Below are 24,416 nucleotides of genomic sequence, written 5' to 3'. Positions count from 1 at the left end.
GAGATTAAGTTCCCCAGTGTTCATACTGTACTCTCACTTCCCTTCAGAATAACTTCACATGAGACAAGCAGTGGAAGGCTTGTTTTTGTGACTCTTGACATGAATGACTATGTTTAGTTCTGACTTACTTTATACCACAACCCTTTCATTAAACCACCTCATGGGGGAATGGCATTGACATTGCATGTAGGTGGACTGAACTGTCCACTAGGGGGAGCAGAAGGAAAGTGAAGTCATAAAATCTTTCCCAAAACAATTGGAGCCTGCAATAAAAAATATTCTTTTGCATTGTAACCTGATACTCTGGAGACGTTGCATTTTGTAGTGGAAGTGAGCATCAAGTAGTGGAGAGTCAAGTGGAATATGAAATCAAACTGGGGTCCTGGAACCCTATAACAGTGTTGTAACAGAGTCTTATAATGAAGAGTGGGACTTGTCGTACAGTGTGATGATAACTAAGTTACAGAGATCTCCCCCCCACCCCCCCCCCCCCACCCCCTGCTGATCAGCTCTGGATAAGAATGGGTTGCGGTATGATACAGGCAGACTGGGAATATCCCAACTACACTCCCTGGCCAGTGTTGACATAGTTTCTCAACTCGGTGGCAGTGCGGGACTCAAACAGGGTTGCAATCCTGCAGGTCCTGTTGGAAATTTGCATATGTGGATGCTGCGTAAGAAGGTGGTTGGGTTCAACTATTACAGATGAAGATGAAGAATAGCCACTTGGGCTAAATACTAGTGTCAATGCTGGCTAAAGAACTGTGCCCCAGCAAAGCTCACTGCTTTGAGGACAAGACCACCAGTTTGCATTTATATAACACCTTTAATGCAGAAAAATCTGCCAAACAGCTTCATAGTGGCATGAGAAAAAATACAGATACTGAGCCAAATTACGAGAGATTAAGAGAGGCAACCAAAAGATTGGGTTTTACAGAGAAAAGGGAAGTGGAGAGGCAGTGGCATTTAGGGAGGGAGATACAGAGAGTGAGACCTAGGGAAGGAGGATGCACAAGAGGTCGGAGGAAAGGAGAGTTTGGGGGGAGGGATTGTTGAACTGAAGGAGGTTACAGGGATATGGAAGGGGTAGACCATGAAGCAATTTGAACTCAAGGATCAGAACTTTAAATTTGTGATGTTGGGGGACTAGGGGCCAATGTAGGTCAGTGAGGATGTGATGAGTGAGTGGGACGGTACAGGATGGTATTCAGAGGATGAGGAGAAAATGGCTGTTGCAAAATGACGCTTACAGCACAGTGTTGTGGTAATTGGCTCACACAGATATAGCATAGTGAAAAAAAGAAAGACTTGGATTTATATAACACCTTTCACAACCTCTGGTTGTCCCAAAGCGCTTTACAGCCAAGTAAATACTTTTTGAAGTGTAGTGACTGTTGTAATGTAGGGTGTTATTATAATGGTGGTAGATTTCAATTCAGATTGAATACAGGAACTCTGGTTCTTCCTCCGGAATTGCTATTTATTGCATCTTTATTCCTGTATTGAACTAATTTAGAGGACATAATTCCTACCTTGCCCTAACCACAGATATGCTTGTCTGAACGGTGGTCCTTAGATTGAATGGGCAGCAATGCCAACTGTGTGGGAGCCTGAGGAGATGTGTTGTGCATTATGGGCTGTTTGTAATTATGGTAATGTTCAACACATTTGCAATTTGCATGAGGATTTTAGAGCATGTTCTAATGCTAATTGATCCCCCCGCTCCCCGATGTAGAATACTTGTGCAATCCAGCTGCTTCCTTTGGGCATGTGACCTTGCCAGCATTTTGTGTATGTTGTAACCGTTTAGCTTTAGTTACAACTGAATAGTTTCCCCAGTGCCTCTGTACCTAGTTTATGTTATGTTTGCTATTTGGTGATAAACCCATCCGATGGAAAATGTTTTGTCAAATTAAAACAAATCCAAAATGTTTGGTTAGTTTGAAGACTCTTTAATTACTTAATGTAGGAGAATAGTAGATCAGAGAATTGCAGATGTTTCAAAACTGCAGTCTCACCCAGTAACTAACTCAGCCAGAGAGGATGTTCTGGATCAGCAGATTCCCAGTGACTGATATTCATCTTTTCTCAAATGTTTCAGTTATTGAGAGCCAATTCTGTATTTGGTTTATTAATCTCTCCCGCATCACATAGATGAGATATAATTTCTGGCACGATTAGGCTGTATGCTTAGCTTCGGATCAGCTAAATTTGTCCCATGGTGATAATCTTACTTAGGCACACAAAATCATAACAGTAGTCAATCTGCTCATGTTGTTGGCTTCTATGCCTCAATTTGATAAAAACCCAGCATCTGGAGTTGCATTCAGTTGCTCTGGGCTTCCTATTTTTTCAATGTGGGACCTGGACAACACAGTAAGGAAGGTAAATAAAACATTTAAAGCTTAACAATAGAAATAAAGGTTATATTAGACAGTTAAAAATAAATAAAGCTGAAATGTTAGAAAAAAATAAATGGGGAGGGAAGACAAACAAGCAGGTTGTTTTAGATATGTTTCAATTTATTGCTAAATGTTTATTTTTCCATTTTAGGGTCAAAATTGGTAATAAAAGACACTTCTAATTTTCATATTTTGCTTTTTCCTGAATTCTGGTCAAACAATCAGGCAAAATCAGTTGTCAGCAAGTATGTGCTTTCTCAGGTCAAAAATAAAATAGAATATTTGAAGCAAATAAAATTCTTCAAATAAATGTTCACACCTCCCTTCACAAAGTATAGTGCTAAAAGAAGTTGACATGCATCATTAGCTGCATCCTCAGTATCTCCTCCCCCATGAAACTTTGATCAGTTGCCCGTTAATGCTGTCCATTGGTATGGTCAGATGACGTGCTACTTGCACTAAACAGGAAAAACGATTGCATTCAATGACCAGAATTGCAGTACGTTGACCCTGGCATTTTATCGTTTAACCCTAATTTGGAATCCATCTTTTGGAGAATATTTGTTGAGTTTAAACAAGCTTAATCAGGTCACACTCTTGATATCAGAAGGCTTAAACATTAGTGTTTTAAAAAAATGAAATAAAAGGCGAAATGGGAATTCCTGGTGCTGCCAGATGCTAAAAATTCTTCCAGCATTCCACAGTGTCAACACCTCCCCACTGTGCAACAACCATATCATTGTGAGAAGCAAAAAGCAGCAACTTTCCCTCCCCAAAAAACTCCACTTAACACAAACGATGAAGACTTGCGTTTGTAGTCTGGCTTGTTGGATGTGGCGATTCTTTTATGTGATCTTTATCTTTTTCACAGTCCCTAAAAGCTCCACCTAGTTTGGAAGGGTGAGGGGAGTTCCTAATGATTCCCGCAAAGTTCTCTTAAAATTCATTTAAATTTCAAATAAAGTATTCATGTACAAATCATCAGGTTCCCCCGACTTCATGGAGATTCAGGAACTCCATAGAAAAGATCCGTTCCATGGAAAAAATGCAGTCTGTGATAAACGTGCAGCCATAACTATTTGTCCAAGCTGTTTCTCTGTAATTAGGGTGATAAAATCATGCAAAGCACACATGAGGCAGGAGGCAGTGATACAGCAGGTACTGTATCATTGGTGTGTGATCCCTATACCCGTGTTGGAAAGTTTGTTGTATAATCAGTGAATTATATCCCCTGTACTCAGAGTGGGTTAAATTGCTTTCAAAGTCTCATAGAGCATTTTACTTACTCTAAAGAGCACGGGTAAAATTTACCTCCATTTGGATCCACATGCAAAAATTTAAATCTGTGCTGATAGTTGTGGCCTCTAGGCTGCTGGACCCATCCAGGTCTTCAATGACCATCACAACAGAGGAGATCTATCTGAGAACAAGTTGAATTGTGCTGATAGTGGATGAACTGATGTTTGTTGGTCTGTGTATCAGACCCGGCAGCCCTTTAGCTGACACAGAGCTGTTAGACATTGCAGGTGTACAGTGTATGATATGCACTAGTGTGCACCTTCATCACTATGTGGGCTGTCCGCCAATGTGAAAAGGCCTTTCAGCATTATGGCTTCTAATTGTAAACTATTCTATTAAAAAATGCAGATGTCTGACCAGCAAAGTACTGTTTGAGCAGAATGGGGAAAGTTATGGTAAGACTTAGGCAAGTGATTGGCCAATTAATCCTGCTAATCCACAGTGTTGATTTAATGCATGCTTTCCAGCCCTGTAACTAACCGTTTAACACACTGCTTGCCTGCACTTGTACTAATAATGCATGGGTAAAGAAGAATTTTGGACATCAGAGAAAATGCCTATATACACACTGAATTATTTGCACTATTAAAGCATCCGGTTGGGCTGTTCAGTGGTTAATGTACAAATACCAGCAGTTTGGCTGTTTTAGTTTCTATATTATATTATCTTTGTGGTTGCCTTTTATTAGCGTACCTTGCTCTTCTGAAGGTTCTATTAGTGCCATGAGCTGTACTGTAGGAGGGCGCTGAGTTACCCCCAGTTAAGTGCAGGAGATACTACAGTACAAGTGATGATAGAAGATTTATGATGTATCATCCCTGGAAGCAGTGTGTTATATACAGGCTGGATTTGTAGTGAAGTTCTGGAAATGTTCTCTTTTGTTTATAAAAGGTCAGGTTTTCAACATTGTGCACTACTCACTGAATCAGCTCTTGATGCTTGTCTTTAAAGCCTTCACCCCTGCTGTGATGGTGGAGGTTTCAGAAGACCTGGTCACGGGGGAGATTATCCTGGAATGGTATCTTGTGTCCTGACTATGCTGCAGTGTTTCTTGGGATCTCACTGATGTTTTGTGTTTGCTGCTAGATTCTGATTCTACTGTGCAAGAGCAGGACTCAAACCACTCTAAGTCTCCTGTGGAGTTGATGCCTGCTGCAGGCAACACGGAACTTAGAACACACGAGCAGCAGGACATTGACAATGACTCAGAGAGCACTGCTTTGTGAAGAGTCCCAACACTCCGCCATTTGCACCGCTAAACTATACTCTTAGAAGCTTGATTCTGCTGCTGTCCTAAGGATGTGCCCGCCACCGGCAAAAAAAAACCCAAGAAAGAAAGAAAACCCACCTGCTCATTTTCCACCAGATGTGCTCATGTTGCATGGAATATGATTAAAAGGCTCATCAATACCACTATCACGGTCTCATCAATGCCACTATCACAATCTCATCAATGCCACTATCACGGTCTCGGGACCGATTCTATACTTTGTGTTTGTGGTTCAGACAGGAGATGCTGCTGAAAGACATTCCCTCATTGCAGGAAACTGAGGTTACAAGAAAAGGAATTCCACTCTGGTAATTTGACTGTGGGTTAACAGTCATTTTTTGGGTTAACAGTGCCTTGTGCAATTGTCACCAAGTTTCTGGATGGAAACTCACTGTGGTCTTACATTTTTTTTTCTTTTTTTTTTAAATTGTACTTTGAGCAGTGTCCAGATTTTGTACAAGTTAATTATTTCTGTGAGTTCAACACATACACGAGAATGGTACTGGGCTGAGACTGAGTCTGCTCAATCTGTACATTTGTATTTATCCTTAATGCAGATCGCTAGTAAGATTAATGCTAAACCGATTGTACTCGGTTGGTGTTCACTTTGATGCTATTTTCTTCTGTTTAACATAAAGTGCACTTCCTGCCTTAGGTCTTGTTTTGCATACAAGGCAATTTTATAACTGATTAAAACTGAACAAATAATTAATCTTAATACTGTTCTCATTAGTCTGAAAATCTGTTTTGAATTATAAACAAAAATACATTCTGAAAATGTGTATAAATTACACTCATGTGTTAAAAAGGAAATAAAATGAACCACTAAGCTGGTTGCTTGTGGACATGGACTCAAAGTGTTCATGGCACTTTATTTAAATTGACAAACCCAGGTTAAGGATGAAGGCCCATGCACCACCAAAATTGACAAGAGCAGAACAGGATGCAAGATAAATCAGGAAATAGTGATTAGGTGATACCAAACTTGGACTTGAAAAACCCGAAGATTATTGGAGGTAAGGAGTTCCATAGTTTTGAGGTTCTGGGGAAAAAAGGTTATGAGTAGGAGATAGCACAAGTAGTCTTAATTGCAACATATTGAGGATGCAGGGAAAAGGAAGAGCATGTAGTGCAATATATTTGCAAATTAGGAGGAACAAGACAGAAGAGCTCTGAGGTACACTGACCGCAGTAGCATCAATAGAATAGAGAGATGAGAAAAGTAATGCTGAGGAGAGAGGGAGTATCACCTATCAGACAACAAGCTGAAGTATTAGAAAAGTTTCCCCAAATATGCGAGAGTACTCAAGTCTTGGAAAGGCTTCAGCTTTATAGAGAAATGAGAGTTGTTGAAGGAAAACAAGCATTTGGTATATAAGTGGAAACCAAAGCTTCCTGGAGGCAGCTTTAGCATAGAGAAGATGTGGAGTTCCATTAGAAGCCAGAAGTAATTGTGGGGCCAAGAATGTCATTAAACGTAGAAGAACTAAGAGTGGAGACGTGAAAGGCAAAAGGTGGAGATGTTTATTTGACTTGAATGACTGAAGAAACTGTTGCTTTGAAGAACTGAAAGAAACCAGGAGGCCAAGATGTAAAGATTCAGTCATCTCACCGAGAATGTGCACTGAGAGTGAGTCATCTGGTCAAATGTAGAGTGGAATCATCAGTAAAAGAGTGGATAAGTTTGAATGATGACAGACCATGGATACAAAGAAGTAATAGAGTGGGAGTGACGCCAGAGCCCTCGGGAGCTGCTAAGTTAATGGAAAAAAAATCAGAGGATGGGCCATCAACGATAGCACAAGTAGAATGATTTAAGAGTAAACTCGTTATCCATAAACATTAGTGGGAGACAATATGATATTTTGTTTAGAAGTGCATAGTGCAAAATTCTATCAAAGGCTTTGGAGATGCCAAAATCAATGACACATGAGAATTAGCAGCCTCCATAATTTTAGGAAGTACCAATGTAAGGACAACAGGGTGGTAGTTGGAAGGGTAAGAGGAAACAATAACTTGCATTTCTATAGTATTCCACGTGCAGGAAGACTTCTCAAATTGATTTAAATTAAGGAAGAAAAAAAGCTAGATGCCAAGCAGGTGGGGGAAGGGGATTGGGGACTGAAAGCACAGTCAAAGAGAGAAATTTTGAATGAAGGCAGGAGTGTTGTGGCTGAATGAGCAGCCACTATTGGTGGAGGGTGAAATAAGTAAAAGCCCAGCATAAGAGGAGTGGAGAGTGCATGTGGGGACATAAGGCAGCAGGAGATCATGAAGGTAGGGTAAGGCAAGTGCATGCAGAGATTTAAAAGCGAGGATGAGAATTTTTGAAGTCAACTCGCTGGAAACAGGAAGTCAATGGAATTTAGAGAGGTTGGGATAATGAAAGTGGAACATTTTTGGATGAGGATGCTGGCTGTGGCAATTTAGATGAGCTGAAACAGGAAGGTCAGCTAGGAAACTGGAGGATTAAGGCCGGGATGAAAGCTAGGAGAACAATGCAGAATGTGATGAAAACATGTACTTTGATTTCAGTGGCAATGGGGTAGAAGTAGAGGCAGAGGTGGGCAATGTGGAGGTGGAAGTAAGCGGTCTTGGTAACAGCACGTGGGGGAGGAAGCTGAGTACAACAGGTTATGCACCGGAGTCAGCCTGAATTGACAGCCAGTGATATTGATGGAGTCAAGGCCATAGTCTCACAGGTGCTGCTTGGAGCTTAAAAGGAGGGTTTTGGTTTTGCTAACATTAGGCTGGAAGAAGTTTTGGTTCATTTAGGCTTTGATGTTGGACAAACAGTTGGAGAGTGTAGCAACAGCCATTGGATTTATGGATATCTTTCTTTGGGATAGGATGAAGATGAGTAAGTTTCAAAGGAAAAGCCAAATTGGATTGGGGATAAGAGACTGAAGAGGTGGAATAAGTTGGAGGCAATTTCAGAAGTACACATGAGTTTGATGGGAGGGATACCATCAAGATCAGAGTTTACAGTTTCTGGTTTCAAATTGTAGTAAACTTCCTGTTAGATGAAGGACTCCAGAATCCCAGATGAAGATTCATTTTGAATATGTAAAGAGCTCAAGCTCCAGAAAACAAACCCTGGGCAGAAAGACATTTAGAGCCAGTTTATGGTCATGTTTTTCTGCAGTCAGTGAGAGAATGGAGCCTGGGTCTCATCATGCTTACATAGAAAATAGGAGCAGGAGTAGGCCATTCGGCCCTGCTCTGCCATTCAATATGATCCTCTATCTCAATACCATATTCCTGCTTTCTCCCCATACCCCTTGATGCCGTCTGTGTTTAGAAATCTATCTATCTATCTCTTTAAATATATTCAGTGACTTGGCCTCCAAAGCCTTCTGTTGTAGAGAATTCCACAGGCTCACCACCCTCTGAATGAAGAAATTTCTCCTCATCTCAGTCCTAAACGTCCTACCCCGTATCCTGAGACTGTGACTCCTCGTTCTATACCCTCCAGCCAGGGGAAACATCCTCCCTGCATCCAGTCTGTCTAGCCCTGTCAGAATTTTTTATGTTTCAATGAGATCCCCTCTCATTCTTCTAAACTCGAGTGAATACAGGCCTAGTCGACCCAATCTCTCCTCATAAGACAGTCCTGCCATCCCAGGACTCAGTCTGGTGAACGTTCATTGCACTCCCTCTATGGCAAGTATATCCTTTCTTAGGTAAGGAGACCAAAACTGCACACAATACTCCAGGTGTGGTCTCATCAAGGCCCTGTATAACTGGAGTAAGACATCCTTGCTCCTGTACTCAAATCCTCTTGCAATAAAGGCCAACATACCATTTGCCTTCCTAACTGCTTGCTGCACCTGCATGTTTGCTTTCAGTAACTGGTGTACAAGGACACCCAGGTCCCTTTGTAAATCAACATTTCCCAATCTATCACCATTTAAATAATACTCTGCCTTTCTGTTTTTCCTTCCAATGTGGATAACTTCACATTTATCCACATTATACTGCATCTGCCATGTATTTGCCCACTCACTCAACTTGTCTAAATTGCCTTGAAGCCTCTTTGCATCCTCCTCACAATCCCACCTAGTTTTGTATCGTCAGCAAACGGCCCACATTTGGGCCTGTAACACCATCTGCTGGTGTGCACAAAATTACTCCTTTTAGGTGAAACTGGAAGAAACTTTTATTTTGTAATACTTGTTCCATAACATCATTCAGAAGAGCAACTGGGCTGCCAACCCCCATTCTGCACTCAGAAGAAAATGGCCATCTCATGATTTCTCCAAATGACCATAGGTAAGTGCTGACAGCACTCCTGATATTTACTGCAAAGTATGGCTTTACTGGGTGTTAGTGATTTTAATTTGGAATGGTAGTGAGCCGCACTCACCTAAATCTGAGCAAACTGTGGCTGCACAGTTGGTCACAATGAACTGCTGTTTCCCAACATCCTGCTAGTTAGCCTGTAGACAACAACCAATGAGTCTTCACTTCTCTCTTTCTTTTTGAGAGGTGGGGGTGGGGAGAATCTTGAACAACACTTGCTCCATGTGACCTATTTGTGAATGAAATCTGTATTAACTATGTCACTATGCAGCTTATGGTATGAGTACTAAACTCGTGTAAAACTCTGAGTTCTGGGAGCCATAAATACAAGATTGTCACTAATAAATCCAATAAGGAATTCAGAAGAAACTTTTATACTCAGAGTGCTGAGAATGTGGCACTCGCTACCACATGGAGTGGTTGAGGCGAAAAGCATTGATGCATTTAACAGGAAGCTAGATAAGTACATGAGGGAGAAAGGAATAGAAGGATATGTTGATAGGGTTAGATGAAGTAAAGTGGGAGGAGGCTCATGTGGATCATAAACACTGGCATGGACCTGTTGGGCTGAATGGCCTGTTTCTGTGTTGTAAATTCTATGTAATCCTATGGAATACTGTCAGCTGCAGGTTTAAGCTTTTCATAGTCAGTGCCTGACACTTAGGTACCATACTGAGGGAGTGTAGCATTGTCCTTTGGATCGGTTGCTAAATCAATTAGACTTAAAAGATCCCCAGCAACACCACCAAAACAAGTTAACTGGCCATTCATCTCATTTGTCATTTGTGCAATCTTGCTATGTACAAATTGGCTGCCATGTTTATCTACATAACAACAGTGACTGGCTACAAAAGTAATTTATTAGATGTGAAGTGCTTTGGGAAGTCTTGAGGTTGTGGTAAAGCACTATATAAATGCAAATTCTTTCCTGCGTATTCCAACCTCAAAAATAAGAAAATTTCAATAATCTTCCTTGTAAAGCATAATTATAAACGTGCAAATGACCAAGTTCTGAATGACCTTGAATAAATGAAGTTTGCTGTGAATTAGTAATGTGGCCTTCCTGATTTGTATGATAATGGATGTTCTAAAGAAGGTGTTGCTCAGTCTGTCAGCTCTCTGGAATGTACCTTGTTGATGTTCTGGATGGATTTCAGAGCATGACGATGGCAAAACAATATGTTTAGAATTGAAATTATGACTACTTTTCTAGGCTCAAACTTTCCCTAAAGTCAAGGGAAGGTCCATACAGGCTAACATTGGACTACTAATCTATACAGGCAAGGTGAGAGCTGCACTCATGGCTTGAGGAAAGAATGGCCATTAATAACACACTGCCTCTGGCAGTTTTGGGCGTGCTTGATTGGGCAGTGTAAGGGTGCTTTCCTCTACTTCTAACCTATGCTGTAATTGGCCTCAGAGTGCTAGGCAAAATAATGTAGAGTTTTACTCCATATCTAATCCAATGTTGAACCTGAGCTGGGAGTTACAGTTCATCTGCAGATAAAGCTGACAATTGGAAGTCTCCGTGGGAACATGGTGAAGGGTCCCATCTGAAATACTAATCTGCCTTTCTATTTCAGACATCGAGTGATCTGTACATTTTCTGTTTTTATCTCAAATTTCCATCATTCATGGTTTTTCTACCTACGAACAGAGGTTGGTGGGATCCCAGTGTTTCGCCCTGCTTAGATCATTTTTTCCCTCCACTTCTTCCTATCCCACAACATGTACCATTGGGGCTTCACAATAATGTGGTCCTTTTTCACCCCTCTCCTGTTAAAACCAGGCCTCTAATAATTATTTGATGGCACTTGACTGATCAGTTGGAATTTGTCAGTGTTGTTGTATTTTTCAGGCCCGGATGTAAATGGATTCAATGGGCCAGAACTTGCGCAGAGCGGCATGGCAACGCTCGCCTGCAAATTAAATTAGCGAATGTACTTACTGCAAGCTCTGTGGCATCGACTTGCTTGATTTTGAACTTTTAAAAAATTGTACGCTATCAACTCTGCCTCTGAGCAGCATGAGTTGATGCGTGTGGAACAGTGTGTGAGAGTAGAAGACACGCCCACAACATCTGTCAGGAAGAGAAGTCACGCCCATAAGCAGGCAAGCAGACTTCATTCAGAGTTAAAGTTAGTATTCTGAAAATCATTGTAAATAAAAATTTAATTTTTTTTATAAAAAGCCAAAGAAATAATTAAAGAGAAAAGGGCAAAGTTTTTTTTTAAAAAGTTTAATTTTTAATTTTTTTTTTAAGTAACCAAAAACTATTAAGATAAGGAGTAATATGAGACTCCACATTTTTAAAATGTAATTTTTAGTTGTTTAGCAGTCATTAAGACTAGCCGTGCTTTTAAAACTTAGTTTAGACCAGGTATTTTTAAGCATACCTGTTTGGTGGCGTAATTAGTTCCTTTCCAGCTGGGCAACAAGGGGGCAAGCCATACTAGATTTAGTAATGAGTAATGAACCAGATTTAGTTAACAGCTTAACTGTGCGTGAACATCTATCCAATAGCGATCATAACATGATCGAGTTCAAGGTAGTGTTTGAAAGGGATAAAAGTGAATCAGCTGCTAAGATTCTAGACTTGGGTAAGTCCGACTTCAATGAGATGAGACAGAGACTGTCCACAGTAAACTGGGCAAATCTGTTAATGGGTAAAACGACTGATGATCAGTGGGAAATGTTTAAAGAAACATTTAATGAGATACAGAATTGGTTTATACCCCTGAGGGGCAAGAACTCTACTTGCCAAAAAAAAACAGCCATGGACAACTAAAGAGGTAAGGGACAGTATAAGACATAAAGGGCATACAAAAAGGCAAAAAATGGCACAGATCCTGGCGAATGGGAAAGATACAAAGATCAACAAAGGGTCACAAAACAGATAGTAAAAGCTACAAAAAAAAAGTATGAAAAGAAACTTGCAAAGGATATCAAAGCCAATACAAAGAACTTTTATAGTTATATTAGGAAAAAGAGGGTGGTCAGGAGCAGTGTTGGCCCCTTAAAAACTGAAAGTGGGGATATTGTCATTGACAATGGGGAAATGGCGGACATGTTGAACAATTACTTTGCATCACTATTTACAGTAGAAAAAGAGGATAGCATGCCGGAAATCCCAAGAAAACTAATATTGAATCGGGGACAGGGACTCAATAAAATTAACATAAGTAAAGCAACAGTAATGAAGAAAATAATAGCACTAAAGAGTGACAAATCCCCAGGACCAGATGGTTTCCATCCCAGGGTTTTAAAGGAAGTAGGTGAGCACATTGCAGATGCCCTAACTATAATCTTTCAAAGTTCTCTAGATTCAGGAACTGTCCCTCTAGATTGGAAAATTGCACGTCACTCCGCTTTTTAAGAAAGGAGAGAGAGGGAAACTGGGGAATTATAGACCAGTTAGCCTAACATCTGTTGTGGGGAAAATGCTGGAGTCTATAATTAAGGATAGGGTGACTAAACACCTCGAGAATTTTCAGTTAATCAGAGAGAGCCAGCATGGATTTGTGAAAGGTAGGTCGTGCCTGACAAACCTGATTGAATTTTTTGAAGAGGTGACTAAAGTAGTGGACAGGGGAATATCAATGAATGTTATTTATATGGACTTCCAGAAGGCATTTGATAAGGTCCCACATAAGAGACTGTTAGCTAAGATAGAAACCCGTGGAATCAAGGGAAAAGTACGGACTTGGTTAGAAAATTGGCTGAGCGAAAGGCGACAGAGAGTAGGGATAATGGGTAAGTATTCACATTGGCAGGATGTGACTAGTGGAGTCCCATAGGGATCGGTCTTGAGGCCTCAATTATTCACAATATTTATTAACGACTTAGGTGAAGGCATAGAAAGTCTCATATCTAAGTTTGCCGATGACACAAATATTGGTGGCATTGTAAGCAGTGGAGATGAAAACATAAAATTACAAAGCGATATTGATAGATTAGGTGAATGGGCAAAACTGTGGCAAATGGAATTCAATGTAGAAAAATGTGAGGTCATCCACTTTGGATCAAAAAAGGATAGAACAGGGTACTTTCTAAATGGTAAAAAGTTAAAAGCAGTGGATGTCCAAAGGGACCTAGGGGTTCAGGTACATGGATCATTGAAGTGTCATGAACAGGTGCAGAAAATAATCAATAAGGCTAATGGAATGCTGGCCTTTTATATCTAGAGGACTGGAGTTCAAGGGGGCAGAAGTTATGCTGCAGCTATACAAAACCCTGGTTAGACCGCACCTGGAGTACTGTGAGCAATTCTGGGCACCGCACCTTCGGAAGGACATATTGGCCTTGGAGCGAGTGCGCAGCGTAGGTTTACTAGAATGATACCCGGACTTCAAGGGTTAAGTTACGAGGAAAGATTACACAAATTGGGGTTGTATTCTCTAGAGTTTAGAAGGTTAAGGGTGATCTGATCGAAGTTTGTAAGATATTAAGGGGAACAGATAGGGTGGATAGAGAGAAACTATTTCTGCTGGTTGGGGATTCTAAGAGTAGGGGGCACAGTCTAAAAATTAGAGCCATACCTTTCAGGAGTGAGATTAGAAAACATTTCTACACACAAAGGGTGGTAGGAGTTTGGAAATCTCTTCCGCAAACAGCAATTGATACTAGCTCAATTGCTAAATTTAAATCTGAGATAGATAGCTTTTTGGCAACCAAAGGTATTAAGGGATATGGACCGCCAAAGGCGGGTCTATGGAGCTAGATCACAGATCAACCATGATCTTATCAAATGGTGGAGCAAGCACGAGGGGCTGAATGGCCAACTCCTGTTCCTATGTTCCTATGGGTGGATGAGCAAGTTTGCGATTTTTATTGATTTCAATGACTGCAGCGTGCGATGGCCCTTTAATTTGCAGCTGTGAAATTGTCAGTGAACCAATAGGAGCAAGTTCACGATTTCTGCATTTTAGTGCACATGTGCAAACACGGGAACTTGCTCCTTCAATTCGCCACTAAAAAAGGAGAGTGCTGTTGAGCACCTCCATTATTTCTGGAGCAAGTTCTGCCCCCATGTTTTACTTTCCCCTCTCCTTTTTGACAAGTTTTAATTATAAGACTAATAAAAAATAATTTAATTTGCTAGCTCTGCCTCTGTGGTTACCTACAGCTCAGAGGGGGAGAATCTTCTACTAGAATTGGGATGAACAAACACCATCGCTGAGTAGGGTTGTGAAGCCTCCCCTTTAAATCACTGAGTCGCTCAAGCACGGCCCGAGTGTTGGTGCTGTGCTGTGTTGAAGTGCCTTTAAGTTGTTGCATTCTACACTTAGCTTTGTAGAAAACTTCAATGCAGTACTGTCAGTCTACAGCCTAAAAAAAGCATAATGAGCCTCAGACCCTCCCGTGGACAAGCTTTATTTAGTTTAAGACTGTTGAGACATTAGCAAGACGGCACAAATGTGAGATAATCACAAAAAGGGGGTGTTTAGAAAAAAATGTCTTTACACAGAGGTTGGTTAGAATATGTACAGAGTCGTACAACACCAGGTTATAGTCCAACAGCTTTATTTTAAATCACAAGCTTTCAGAGCTTACCTCCTTCGTCAGGTGAGTGAAGAAGGGTTTCCATAAAAGCATCGCATATATAGTCAGAGAACAATGTCTGGTGATTACAGATAATCTTTCCAACTGCCCGTTATCACCTCTCGGCAGAGAGATAATTACAGCAATCAAAGGAGGGGATGGTGTTCAGACAGGTTTAGTTTGGGACACCTTACATTTAAGAATACTGAATACACACGGGGTCAGATAACAAAGACAGAGAGAGAGAGAGAATGACCCGTTGTATTAAAAACAGATAACTTTTTTTCGCTAGTGGGGTTACATGTAGCGTGACGTGAACCCAAGATCCCAGTTGAGGCCGTCCTCGTGGGTGCGGAACTTGGCTATCAATTTCTGCTCGACGATTTTGCGTTGTCGTGTGTCTCGAAGGCCTCCTTGGAGAACGCTTACCCGAAGATCGGAGGCTGAATGTCCTTGACTGCTGAAGTGTTCCCCGACTGGGAGGGAACCCTCCTGTCTGGCGATTGTTGCGCGGTGTCCGTTCATCCGTTGTCGCAGTGTCTGCATGGTCTCGCCAATGTACCATGCTCCGCGGAGGGCATCCTTTCCTGCAACGTATGAGGTAGACAACGTTGGCCGAGTCACAGGAGTATGAAGCATGTACCTGGTGGGTGGTGTCCTCTCGTGTGATGGTGGTATCTGTGTCGATGATCTGGCATGTCATGCAGAGGTTGCCGTGGCAGGGTTGTGTGGTGTCGTGGACACTGTTCTCCTGAAAGCTGGGTAATTTGCTGCGAACGATGGTCCATTTGAGGTTAGGTGGCTGTTTGAAAGCGAGTAGTGGAGGCGTGGGGATGGCCTTAGCGAGGTGTTCATCGTCATCGATGACATGTTGAAGGCTGCGATGACCATGGCGCAGTTTCTCCGCTCCGGGGAAGTACTGGACGACGAAGGGTACTCTGTTGGTTGTGTCCCTTGTTTGTCTTCTGAGGAGGTCTATGCGATTTTTCGCTGTGGCCCGTCGGAACTGTTGATCGATGAGTCGAGCGTCATATCCCGTTCTTACGAGGGCGTCTTTCAGCGTCTGTAGGTGTCCATCACGTTCCTCCTCGTCTGAGCAGATCCTGTGTATTTGCAGGGCCTGTCCATAGGGGATGGCCTCTTTGACGTGGTTAGGGTGGAAGCTGGGAAAGTGGAGCATCGTGAGGTTGTCCGTGGGCTTGCGGTAGAGTGAGGTGCTGAGGTGCCCGTCTTTGATGGAGATTCGTGTGTCCAAGAATGAGACCGATTCTGAGGAGTAGTCCATGGTGAGTTTGATGGTGGGATGGAACTTGTTGATGTTATCGTGTAGTCTCTTCAGTGATTCTTCGCCGTGGGTCCATAGGAAGAAAATGTCGTCGATGTATCTGGTGTATAGCATTGGTTGGAGGTCCTGTGCAGTAAAGAAGTCGTGCTCGAACTTGTGCATGAAAATGTTGGTGTATTGGGGTGCGAATTTGGTCCCCATGGCTGTTCCGTGTGTTTGGGTAAAGAACTGGTTGTCGAAGGTGAAGACATTGTGATCCAGGATGAGTTGTAGGATGGCGTCTGGAGATTGGCTGTTGTTGGTGTTGAGTACTGAGGCTGTTGCAGCGATGCCGTCTTCGTGGGGGATACTGGTGTAGAGTGCCGAGACGTCCATCGTGGTGAGAAGTGTTCCTGGTTCAACTGGTCCGTGGGTGCTGAGTTTTTGTAGGGAGTCTGTAGTGTCGCAACAGAAGCTGGGGGTACCCTGTACGATGGGTTTCAGGATGCCCTCGACGTATCCAGAGAGGTTCTCACACAGGGTTCCGTTGCCTGATACGATAGGACGTCCGGGTGTGTTGGCTTTGTGTATCTTTGGGAGGCAGTAGAAGTCTCCCACGCGGGGAGTACGTGGGATGAGAGCGCGTAGGATGCTTTGAAGGTCTGGATCGAAGGTCTTGATCAGTTTGTTGAGCTGGTGGGTGTGTTCTTTGGTCGGATCTGCGGCTAACCGTCTGTAGTGTTCCTGGTTGTCCAGTTGTCGGTATGCTTCTTTGCAATAGTCCATTCCGTTCTGTATGACGATGGCTCCTCCTTTGTCCGCTGGTTTGATGACTATGTTGTGGTTGGTCTTGAGAGTGTCGATGGCATTGCGCTGTGCTCGGGTGACATTCTGGATTGTCTTGTGAGTGCGGCTGATGAATCTGGCGTTGACGCATCTCCTGACAGCTTGAGCATACATGTCTAGCTTAGGGCAGCGACCCTCCGGAGGAGTCCAGTTTGATTCTTTCTTCTTCGGTTGCTGTACCGCGGATCCCTCTGCCTGCTGTTCCAGATCGTTGATTGTCTCATTGGGTTCGCTGCTGAAATCTTGGGATTTGTGGAAGAATTCCCGGAGCCTCATTCTCCTGATGAATTCCTCTGTGTCCGCCGCGAGACCAATGGGGTCCATTTTGGTGGTGGGGCAGAAATTGAGCCCTCAGCTGAGAACCTTGATTTCGTCTGGTTGAAGGGTGTGGTCAGACAAATTGACGATGGACTTCCCTGTGGTTTCAACCGTGGTACCGGGGGAGGCTTGGTTGATGCTGGTGGTGATGCCGAGTTTCTCAAGCTTCCTGCTCTTCCGATCCGGAACAGCAGACAGAGGGATCCGCGGCACACCAACCGAAGAAGAAAGAATCAAATTGGACTCCTCCGGAGGGACGCTGCCCTAAGCTCGACATGTATGCTCAAGCTGTCAGGAGATGCGTCAACGCCAGACTCATCAGCCGCACTCACAAGACAATCCAGAATGTCACCCAAGCACAGCGCAATGCCATCGACACTCTCAAGACCAACCGCAACATCGTCATCAAACCAGCGGACAAAGGAGGAGCCATCATCATGCAGAACAGAACGGACTATTGCAAAGAAGCATACCGACAACTGGACAACCAGGAACACTACAGACGGTTACCCGCAGATCTGACCAAAGAACACACCCACCAGCTCAACAAACTGATCAAGACCTTCGATCCAGATCGTCAAAGCATCCTACGTGCTCTCATCCCACGTACTCTATGCGTGGGAGACTTCTACTGCCTCCCAAAGATACACAAAGCCAACACACCCGGACGTCCTATCGTATCAGGCAACGGAACCCTGTGTGAGAACCTCTCTGGATACGTCGAGGGCATCCTGAAACCCATCGTACAGGGTACCCCCAGCTTCTGTCGCGACACTACAGACTTCCTACAAAAACTCAGCACCCACGGACCAGTTGAACCAGGAACACTTCTCACCACGATGGACGTCTCGGCACTATACACCAGTATCCCCCACGATGACGGCATCGCTGCGACAGCCTCAGTACTCAACACCAACAACAGCCAATCTCCAGACGCCATACTACAACTCATCCGCTTCATCCTGGATCACAATGTCTTCACCTTCGACAACCAGTTCTTTACCCAAAAACACGGAACAGCCATGGGGACCAAATTCGCACCCCAATACACCAACATTTTCATGCACAAGTTCGAGCACGACTTCTTTACAGCAATGACCTCCAACCAACGCTATACACCAGATACATCGACGACATTTTCTTCCTATGGACCCACGGCGAAGAATCACTGAAGAGACTACACGATAACGTCAACAAGTTCCATCCCACCATCAAACTCACCATGGACGACTCCTCAGAATCGGTCTCATTCTTGGACACACGAATCTCCATCAAAGACGGGCACCTCAGCACCTCACTCTACCGCAAGCCCACGGACAACCTCACAATGCTCCACTTTTCCAGCTTCCACCCTAACCACGGCAAAGAGGCCATCCCCTATGACAGGTCCTGCAAATACACAGGATCTGCTCAGACGAGGAGGAACGCGATGGACACCTACAGACGCTGAAAGACGCCCTCGTAAGAACGGGATATGACGCTCGACTCATCGATCGACAGTTCCGACGGGCCACAGTGAAAAATCGCATAGACCTCCTCAGAAGACAAACACGGGACACAACCAACAGAGTACCCTTCGTCATCCAGTACTTCCCCGGAGCGGAGAAACTGCGCCATGTTCTTCGCAGCCTTCAACATGTCACCGATGACGACGAACACCTCGCTAAGGCCATCCCCACGCCTCCATTACTCGCTTTCAAACAGCCACCTAACCTCAAACAGACCATCGTTCAGGAGAACAGCGTCCACGACACCACACAACCCTGCCACGGCAACCTCTGCAAGACATGCCAGATCATCGACACAGATACCACCATCACATGAGAGGACACCACTCACCAGGTACATGGCTCATACCCCTGTCACTCGGCCAACATTGTCTACCTCATACATTGCAGGAAAGGATGCCCCGGAGCATGGTACATCGGCAAGACCATGCAGACACTGCGACAACGGATGAACGGACACCGCAAAACAATTGCCAGACAGGAGGGTTCCCTCCCAATCGGGGAACACTTCAGCAGTCAAGGACATTCAGCCTCCGATCTTTGGGTAAGCGTTCTCCAAGGCGGCCTTCGAGACACACGAGAACGCAAAATCGTCGAGCAGAAATTGATAGCCAAGTTCCGCACCCATAAGGACGGCCTCAACCGGGATCTTGGGTTCATGTCACGCTACATGTAACCCCACCAGCGAAAAAAAGTTATCTGTTTTTAATACAACGGGTCATTCTCTCTCTCTCTCTCTCTCTCTGCCTTTCGGATTCCTCTCTCTCTCTCTCTGTCTTTGTTATCTGACCCCGTGTGTATTCAGTATTCTTAAATGTAAGGTGTCCCAAACTAAACCTGTCTGAACACCATCCACTCCTTTGATTGCTGTAATTATCTCTCTGCTGAGGGGTGATAACGGGCAGTTGGAAAGATTATCTGTAATTACCAGACATTGTTCTCTGACTATATATGCAATGCTTTTATGGAAACCCTTCTTCACTCACCTGACGAAGGAGGTAAGCTCTGAAAGCTTGTGATTTAAAATAAAGCTGTTGGACTGTAACCTGGTGTTGTACGACTCTGTACATTTGTCCACCCCAGTCCATCACCAGCATCTCCACATCATGGTTAGAATATGGCATTCATCGCTACAAACCATGGTTGAAGCAGGTAGTTGCATGAAAAAGCAAAATATTAAATAGTATGAGGAGTCAACAGGAGAGTGGGATTAGTTAGGTGGCTCAAGTGGGGGGAAAAAAAACATCAGCACAGACTGGTCTATTTCTGTGCCATAACATTCTGTGATTCCAAGGGCCCAGGTTTTATCCTCAGTCCTTAGGTAGCTACCCTCGGCCAGTAAGGGCACTACAATTGGCCACAGAGCCCTGGATATGAATGAGGACTATCAGCCAGAGTTACCACTATTGAGTGACTCTTACTGGAGAGTATCTAGCTTAGCTGTGATGCCCTCCTGGTAAAATATCGGCCAACTTTCACTGTCTAGACTCATGAAGAATGGCCCCTTAGTTGAGGTAGTGAAGGACAACTGATGCCCCTGGACCCATACTACAGCAAGAACTAGTACCTATAGAACAGTGGAGAAATTTACATTAAAAAAAACACATTTTCTTGCGGTGATTTGCTTGAACATGTACCAGAAATGATGTAGGTGATGCCAGAACCTAAAGCTGGATGTGATGGGGAGATGAAGCAATCCCCAGAGTAAGGAGTTCAAAACTAGCAAAGTTTTATTTGCAGTGAAGTCTGGTCTCCAGTCACTGCACACAATGTGCTGTTCTTACCACCCATTAAACAGTCTAAGCTCAGGGGCACCAGATGGTAGGGAATTACACCCTATTACTAAATGTGCACTGTATATGGCAGCTGACGAGATACGTGAAAGTCATTTAGTGTCACGCAATGTATATACAAGTGCTAACATTGAGACACACAAACCGTTCCCTTCTACCTGGTGTGTACTCTATATACCCTGCGACACATACAAGCTGTACAGAACCAATGTGTGCTGTAAATGTACAGGAAAAGACTGGGATTACAATAGCCAGCTCTTGGCCTAGGCACCAAATGGCTTCCTCCGGTACTGAAATTTCTATGATTATAAGATCGTATGTATAGACGCGCCCACAGAGTTACAAACTAATTGTATAATACTTGGTGAAAATTAATTTTTTTTTTTATTCGTTCGCGGGATGTGGGCTTCGCTGGCAAGGCCGGCATTTATTGCCCATCCCTAATTGCCCTCGAGAAGGTGGTGGTGAGCCGCCTTCTTGAACCGCTGCAGTCCGTGTGGTGACGGTTCTCCCACAGTGCTGTTAGGAAGGGAGTTCCAGGATTTTGACCCAGCGACAATGAAGGAACGGCGATATATTTCCAAGTCGGGATGGTGTGTGACTTGGAGGGGAACGTGCAGGTGGTGTTGTTCCCATGCGCCTGCTGCCCTTGTCCTTCTGGGTGGTAGAGGTCGCGGGTTTGGGAGGTGCTGTCGAAGAAGCCTTGGCGAGTTGCTGCAGTGCATCCTGTGGATGGTGCACACTGCAGCCACAGTGCGCCGGTGGTGAAGGGAGTGAATGTTTAGGGTGGTGGATGGGGTGCCAATCAAGCGGGCTGCTTTATCTTGGATGGTGTCGAGCTTCTTGAGTGTTGTTGGAGCTGTACTCATCCAGGCAAGTGGAGAGTATTCCATCACACTCCTGACTTGTGCCTTGTAGATGGTGGAAAGGCTTTGGGGAGTCAGGAGGTGAGTCACTCGCTGCAGAATACCCAGCCTCTGACCTGCTCTCGTAGCCACAGTATTTATATGGCTGGTCCAGTTAAGTTTCTGGTCAATGGTGACCCCCAGGATGTTGATGGTGGGGGATTCGGCGATGGTAATGCCGTTGAATGTCAAGGGGAGGTGGTTAGACTCTCTCTTGTTGGAGATGGTCATTGCCTGGCACTTATCTGGCGCGAATGTTACTTGCCACTTATGAGCCCAAGCCTGGATGTTGTCCAGGTCTTGCTGCATGCGGGCTCGGACTGCTTCATTATCTGAGGGGTTGCGAATGGAACTGAACACTGTGCAGTCATCAGCGAACATCCCCATTTCTGACCTTATGATGGAGGGAAGGTCATTGATGAAGCAGCTGAAGATGGTTGGGCCTAGGACACTGCCCTGAGGAACTCCTGCAGCAATGCCCTGGGGCTGAGATGATTGGCCTCCAACAACCACTACCATCTTCCTTTGTGCTAGGTATGACTCCAGCCACTGGAGAGTTTTCCCCCTGATTCCCATTGACTTCAATTTTACTGAGGCTCCTTGGTGCCACACTCGGTCAAATGCTGCCTTGATGTCAAGGGCAGTCACTCTCACCTCACCTCTGGAATTCAGCTCTTTTGTCCATGTTTGGACCAAGGCTGTAATGAGGTCTGGAGCCGAGTGGTCCTGGCGGAACCCAAACTGAGCATCGGTGAGCAGGTTATTGGTGAGTAAGTGCCGCTTGATAGCACTGTCGACGACACCTTCCATCACTTTGCTGATGATTGAGAGTAGACTGATGGGGCGGTAATTGGCCGGATTGGATTTGTCCTGCTTTTTGTGGACAGGACATACCTGGGCAATTTTCCACATTGTCGGGTGGATGCCAGTGTTGTAGCTGTACTGGAACAGCTTGGCTAGAGGCGCAGCTAGTTCTGGAGCACAAGTCTTCAGCACCACAGCTGGGATGTTGTCGGGGCCCATAGCCTTTGCTGTATCCAGTGCACTCAGCCGTTTCTTGATATCACGTGGAGTGAATCGAATTGGCCGAAGACTGGCTTCCGTGATGGTGGGGATATCGGGAGGAGGCTGAGATGTATTATCCACTCGGCACTTCTGGCTGAAGATGGTTGCAAACGCTTCAGTCTTGTCTTTTGCACTCACGTGCTGGACTCCGCCATCATTGAGAATGGGGATGTTTGCAGAGCCTCCTCCTCCCGTTAGTTGTTTAATTGTCCACCACCATTCACGACTGGATGTGGCAGGACTGCAGAGCTTTGATCTGATCCGTTGGTTGTGGAATCGCTTAGCTCTGTCTATAGCATGTTGCTTCCGCTGTTTAGCATGCATGTAGTCCTGAGTTGTAGCTTCACCAGGTTGGCACCTCATTTTTAGGTACGCCTGGTGGTGCTCCTGGCATGCTCTTCTACACTCCTCATTGAACCAGGGTTGATCCCCTGGCTTGTTGGTAATGGTAGAGTGAGGAATATGCCGGGCCATGAGGTTACAGATTGTGCTGGAATACAATTCTGCTGCTGCTGATGGCCCACAGCGCCTCATGGAGGCCCAGTTTTGAGCTGCTAGATCTGTTCTGAATCTATCCCATTTAGCACGGTGGTAGTGCCACACAACACGTTGGATGGTGTCCTCAGTGCGAAGACGGGATTTCATCTCCACGAGGACTGTGCGGTGGTCACTCCTACCAATACTGTCATGGACAGATGCATTTGCGACAGGTAGATTGGTGAGGACGAGGTCAAGTAAGTTTTTCCCTCGTGTTGGTTCGCTCACCACCTGCCGCAGGCCCAGTCTCGCAGCTATGTCCTTCAGGACTCGGCCAGCTCGGTCAGTAGTGGTGCTACCGAGCCACTCTTGGTGATGGACATTGAAGTCCCCCACCCAGAGTACATTTTGTGCCCTTGCTACCCTCAGTGCTTCCTCCAAGTGGTGTTCAACATGGAGGAGGACTGATTCATCAGCTGAGGGAGGACGGTAGGTGGTAATCAGCAGGAGGTTTCCTTGCCCATGTTTGACCTGATGCCATGAGATTTCATGGGGTCCAGAGTCAATGTTGAGGACTCCCAGGGCCACTCCCTCCTGACTGTATATCACTGTACCGCCACCTCTGGTGGGTCTGTCCTGCCGGTGGGACAGGACATACCCAGGGATGGTGATGGAAGAGTCTGGGACGTTGGCTGAAAGATATGATTCTGTGAGTATGGCTATGTCAGGCTGTTGCTTGACTAGTCTGTGGGACAGCTCTCCCAATTTTGGCACAAGTCCCCAGATGTTAGTAAGGAGGACCTTGCAGGGTCGACTGGGCTTGGTGTTTTGCCGTTGTCGTGTCCGGTGCCTAGTGGTCCGATGCCGGGTGGTCCGTCCGGTTTTATTCTTATTATGACTTTTCGTAGCGAGATTTTACAACTGAGTGGCTTGCTCGGCCATTTCAGAGGGCAATTAAGAATCAACCACATTGCTGTGGGTCTGGAGTCACATATAGGCCAGACCGGGTAAGGGCGGCAGGCTTCCTTCCCTAAAAGACATTAGTGAACCAGATGGGTTTTTACGACAATCCGGTAGTTTCATGGCCATCATTACTGATACTAGTATTTTAATTCCAGATTTTTATTTTAATAAATTCAATTAATTAATTAAATTCAATTAAATTAATTAATTGAATTTAAATTCGCCAGCTGCCGTGGCGGGATTTGAACTCATGACTCTGGATTTTAGTCCAGGCCTCTGGATTACTAGCCCAGTAACATAACCACTGTGCTACCGTACCACTTGGTGTACTGTACATGTCCCAAGATGTACAATATCGAGGGGAAGGGCTACTGCAGGGATTCCTCCCTTTTATGATTCCAGACACAGCTCCAAAGATGAATGCGTAGATCCTTAAGGACAACATTCTTTTATTTGAGAACCA

General features: G+C 44.5%; 1 protein-coding gene across 5 annotated transcripts in view; it reads left to right on the top strand.

Annotated features, from left to right (window-relative positions):
- Positions 1–5,689, top strand: part of arhgap17a (Rho GTPase activating protein 17a) — a 108,290-nt gene extending 102,601 nt beyond the window's left edge. For 2 of the 5 annotated variants that reach the window (XM_068003003.1, XM_068003008.1), the window contains 2 exons: positions 4,050–4,096; positions 4,788–5,689. In XM_068003003.1, coding sequence (XP_067859104.1) covers positions 4,050–4,096; positions 4,788–4,927 — 187 coding nt within the window. In that variant the 3' untranslated portion in view covers positions 4,928–5,689. The remainder of the gene's footprint in view (positions 1–4,049; positions 4,097–4,787) is intronic. The other 3 variants (XM_068003007.1, XM_068003005.1, XM_068003006.1) reach the window with 3 other exon arrangements.
- Positions 5,690–24,416: the final 18,727 nt, after the last annotated feature.

This window comes from Heptranchias perlo, chromosome 22 (assembly GCF_035084215.1).
Source record: "Heptranchias perlo isolate sHepPer1 chromosome 22, sHepPer1.hap1, whole genome shotgun sequence".
NCBI classification, from domain to species: domain Eukaryota; kingdom Metazoa; phylum Chordata; class Chondrichthyes; order Hexanchiformes; family Hexanchidae; genus Heptranchias; species Heptranchias perlo.
The sequence above is the reverse complement of the archived record's forward strand: the minus strand, read 5'-3'. Positions and strand labels throughout refer to the sequence as shown.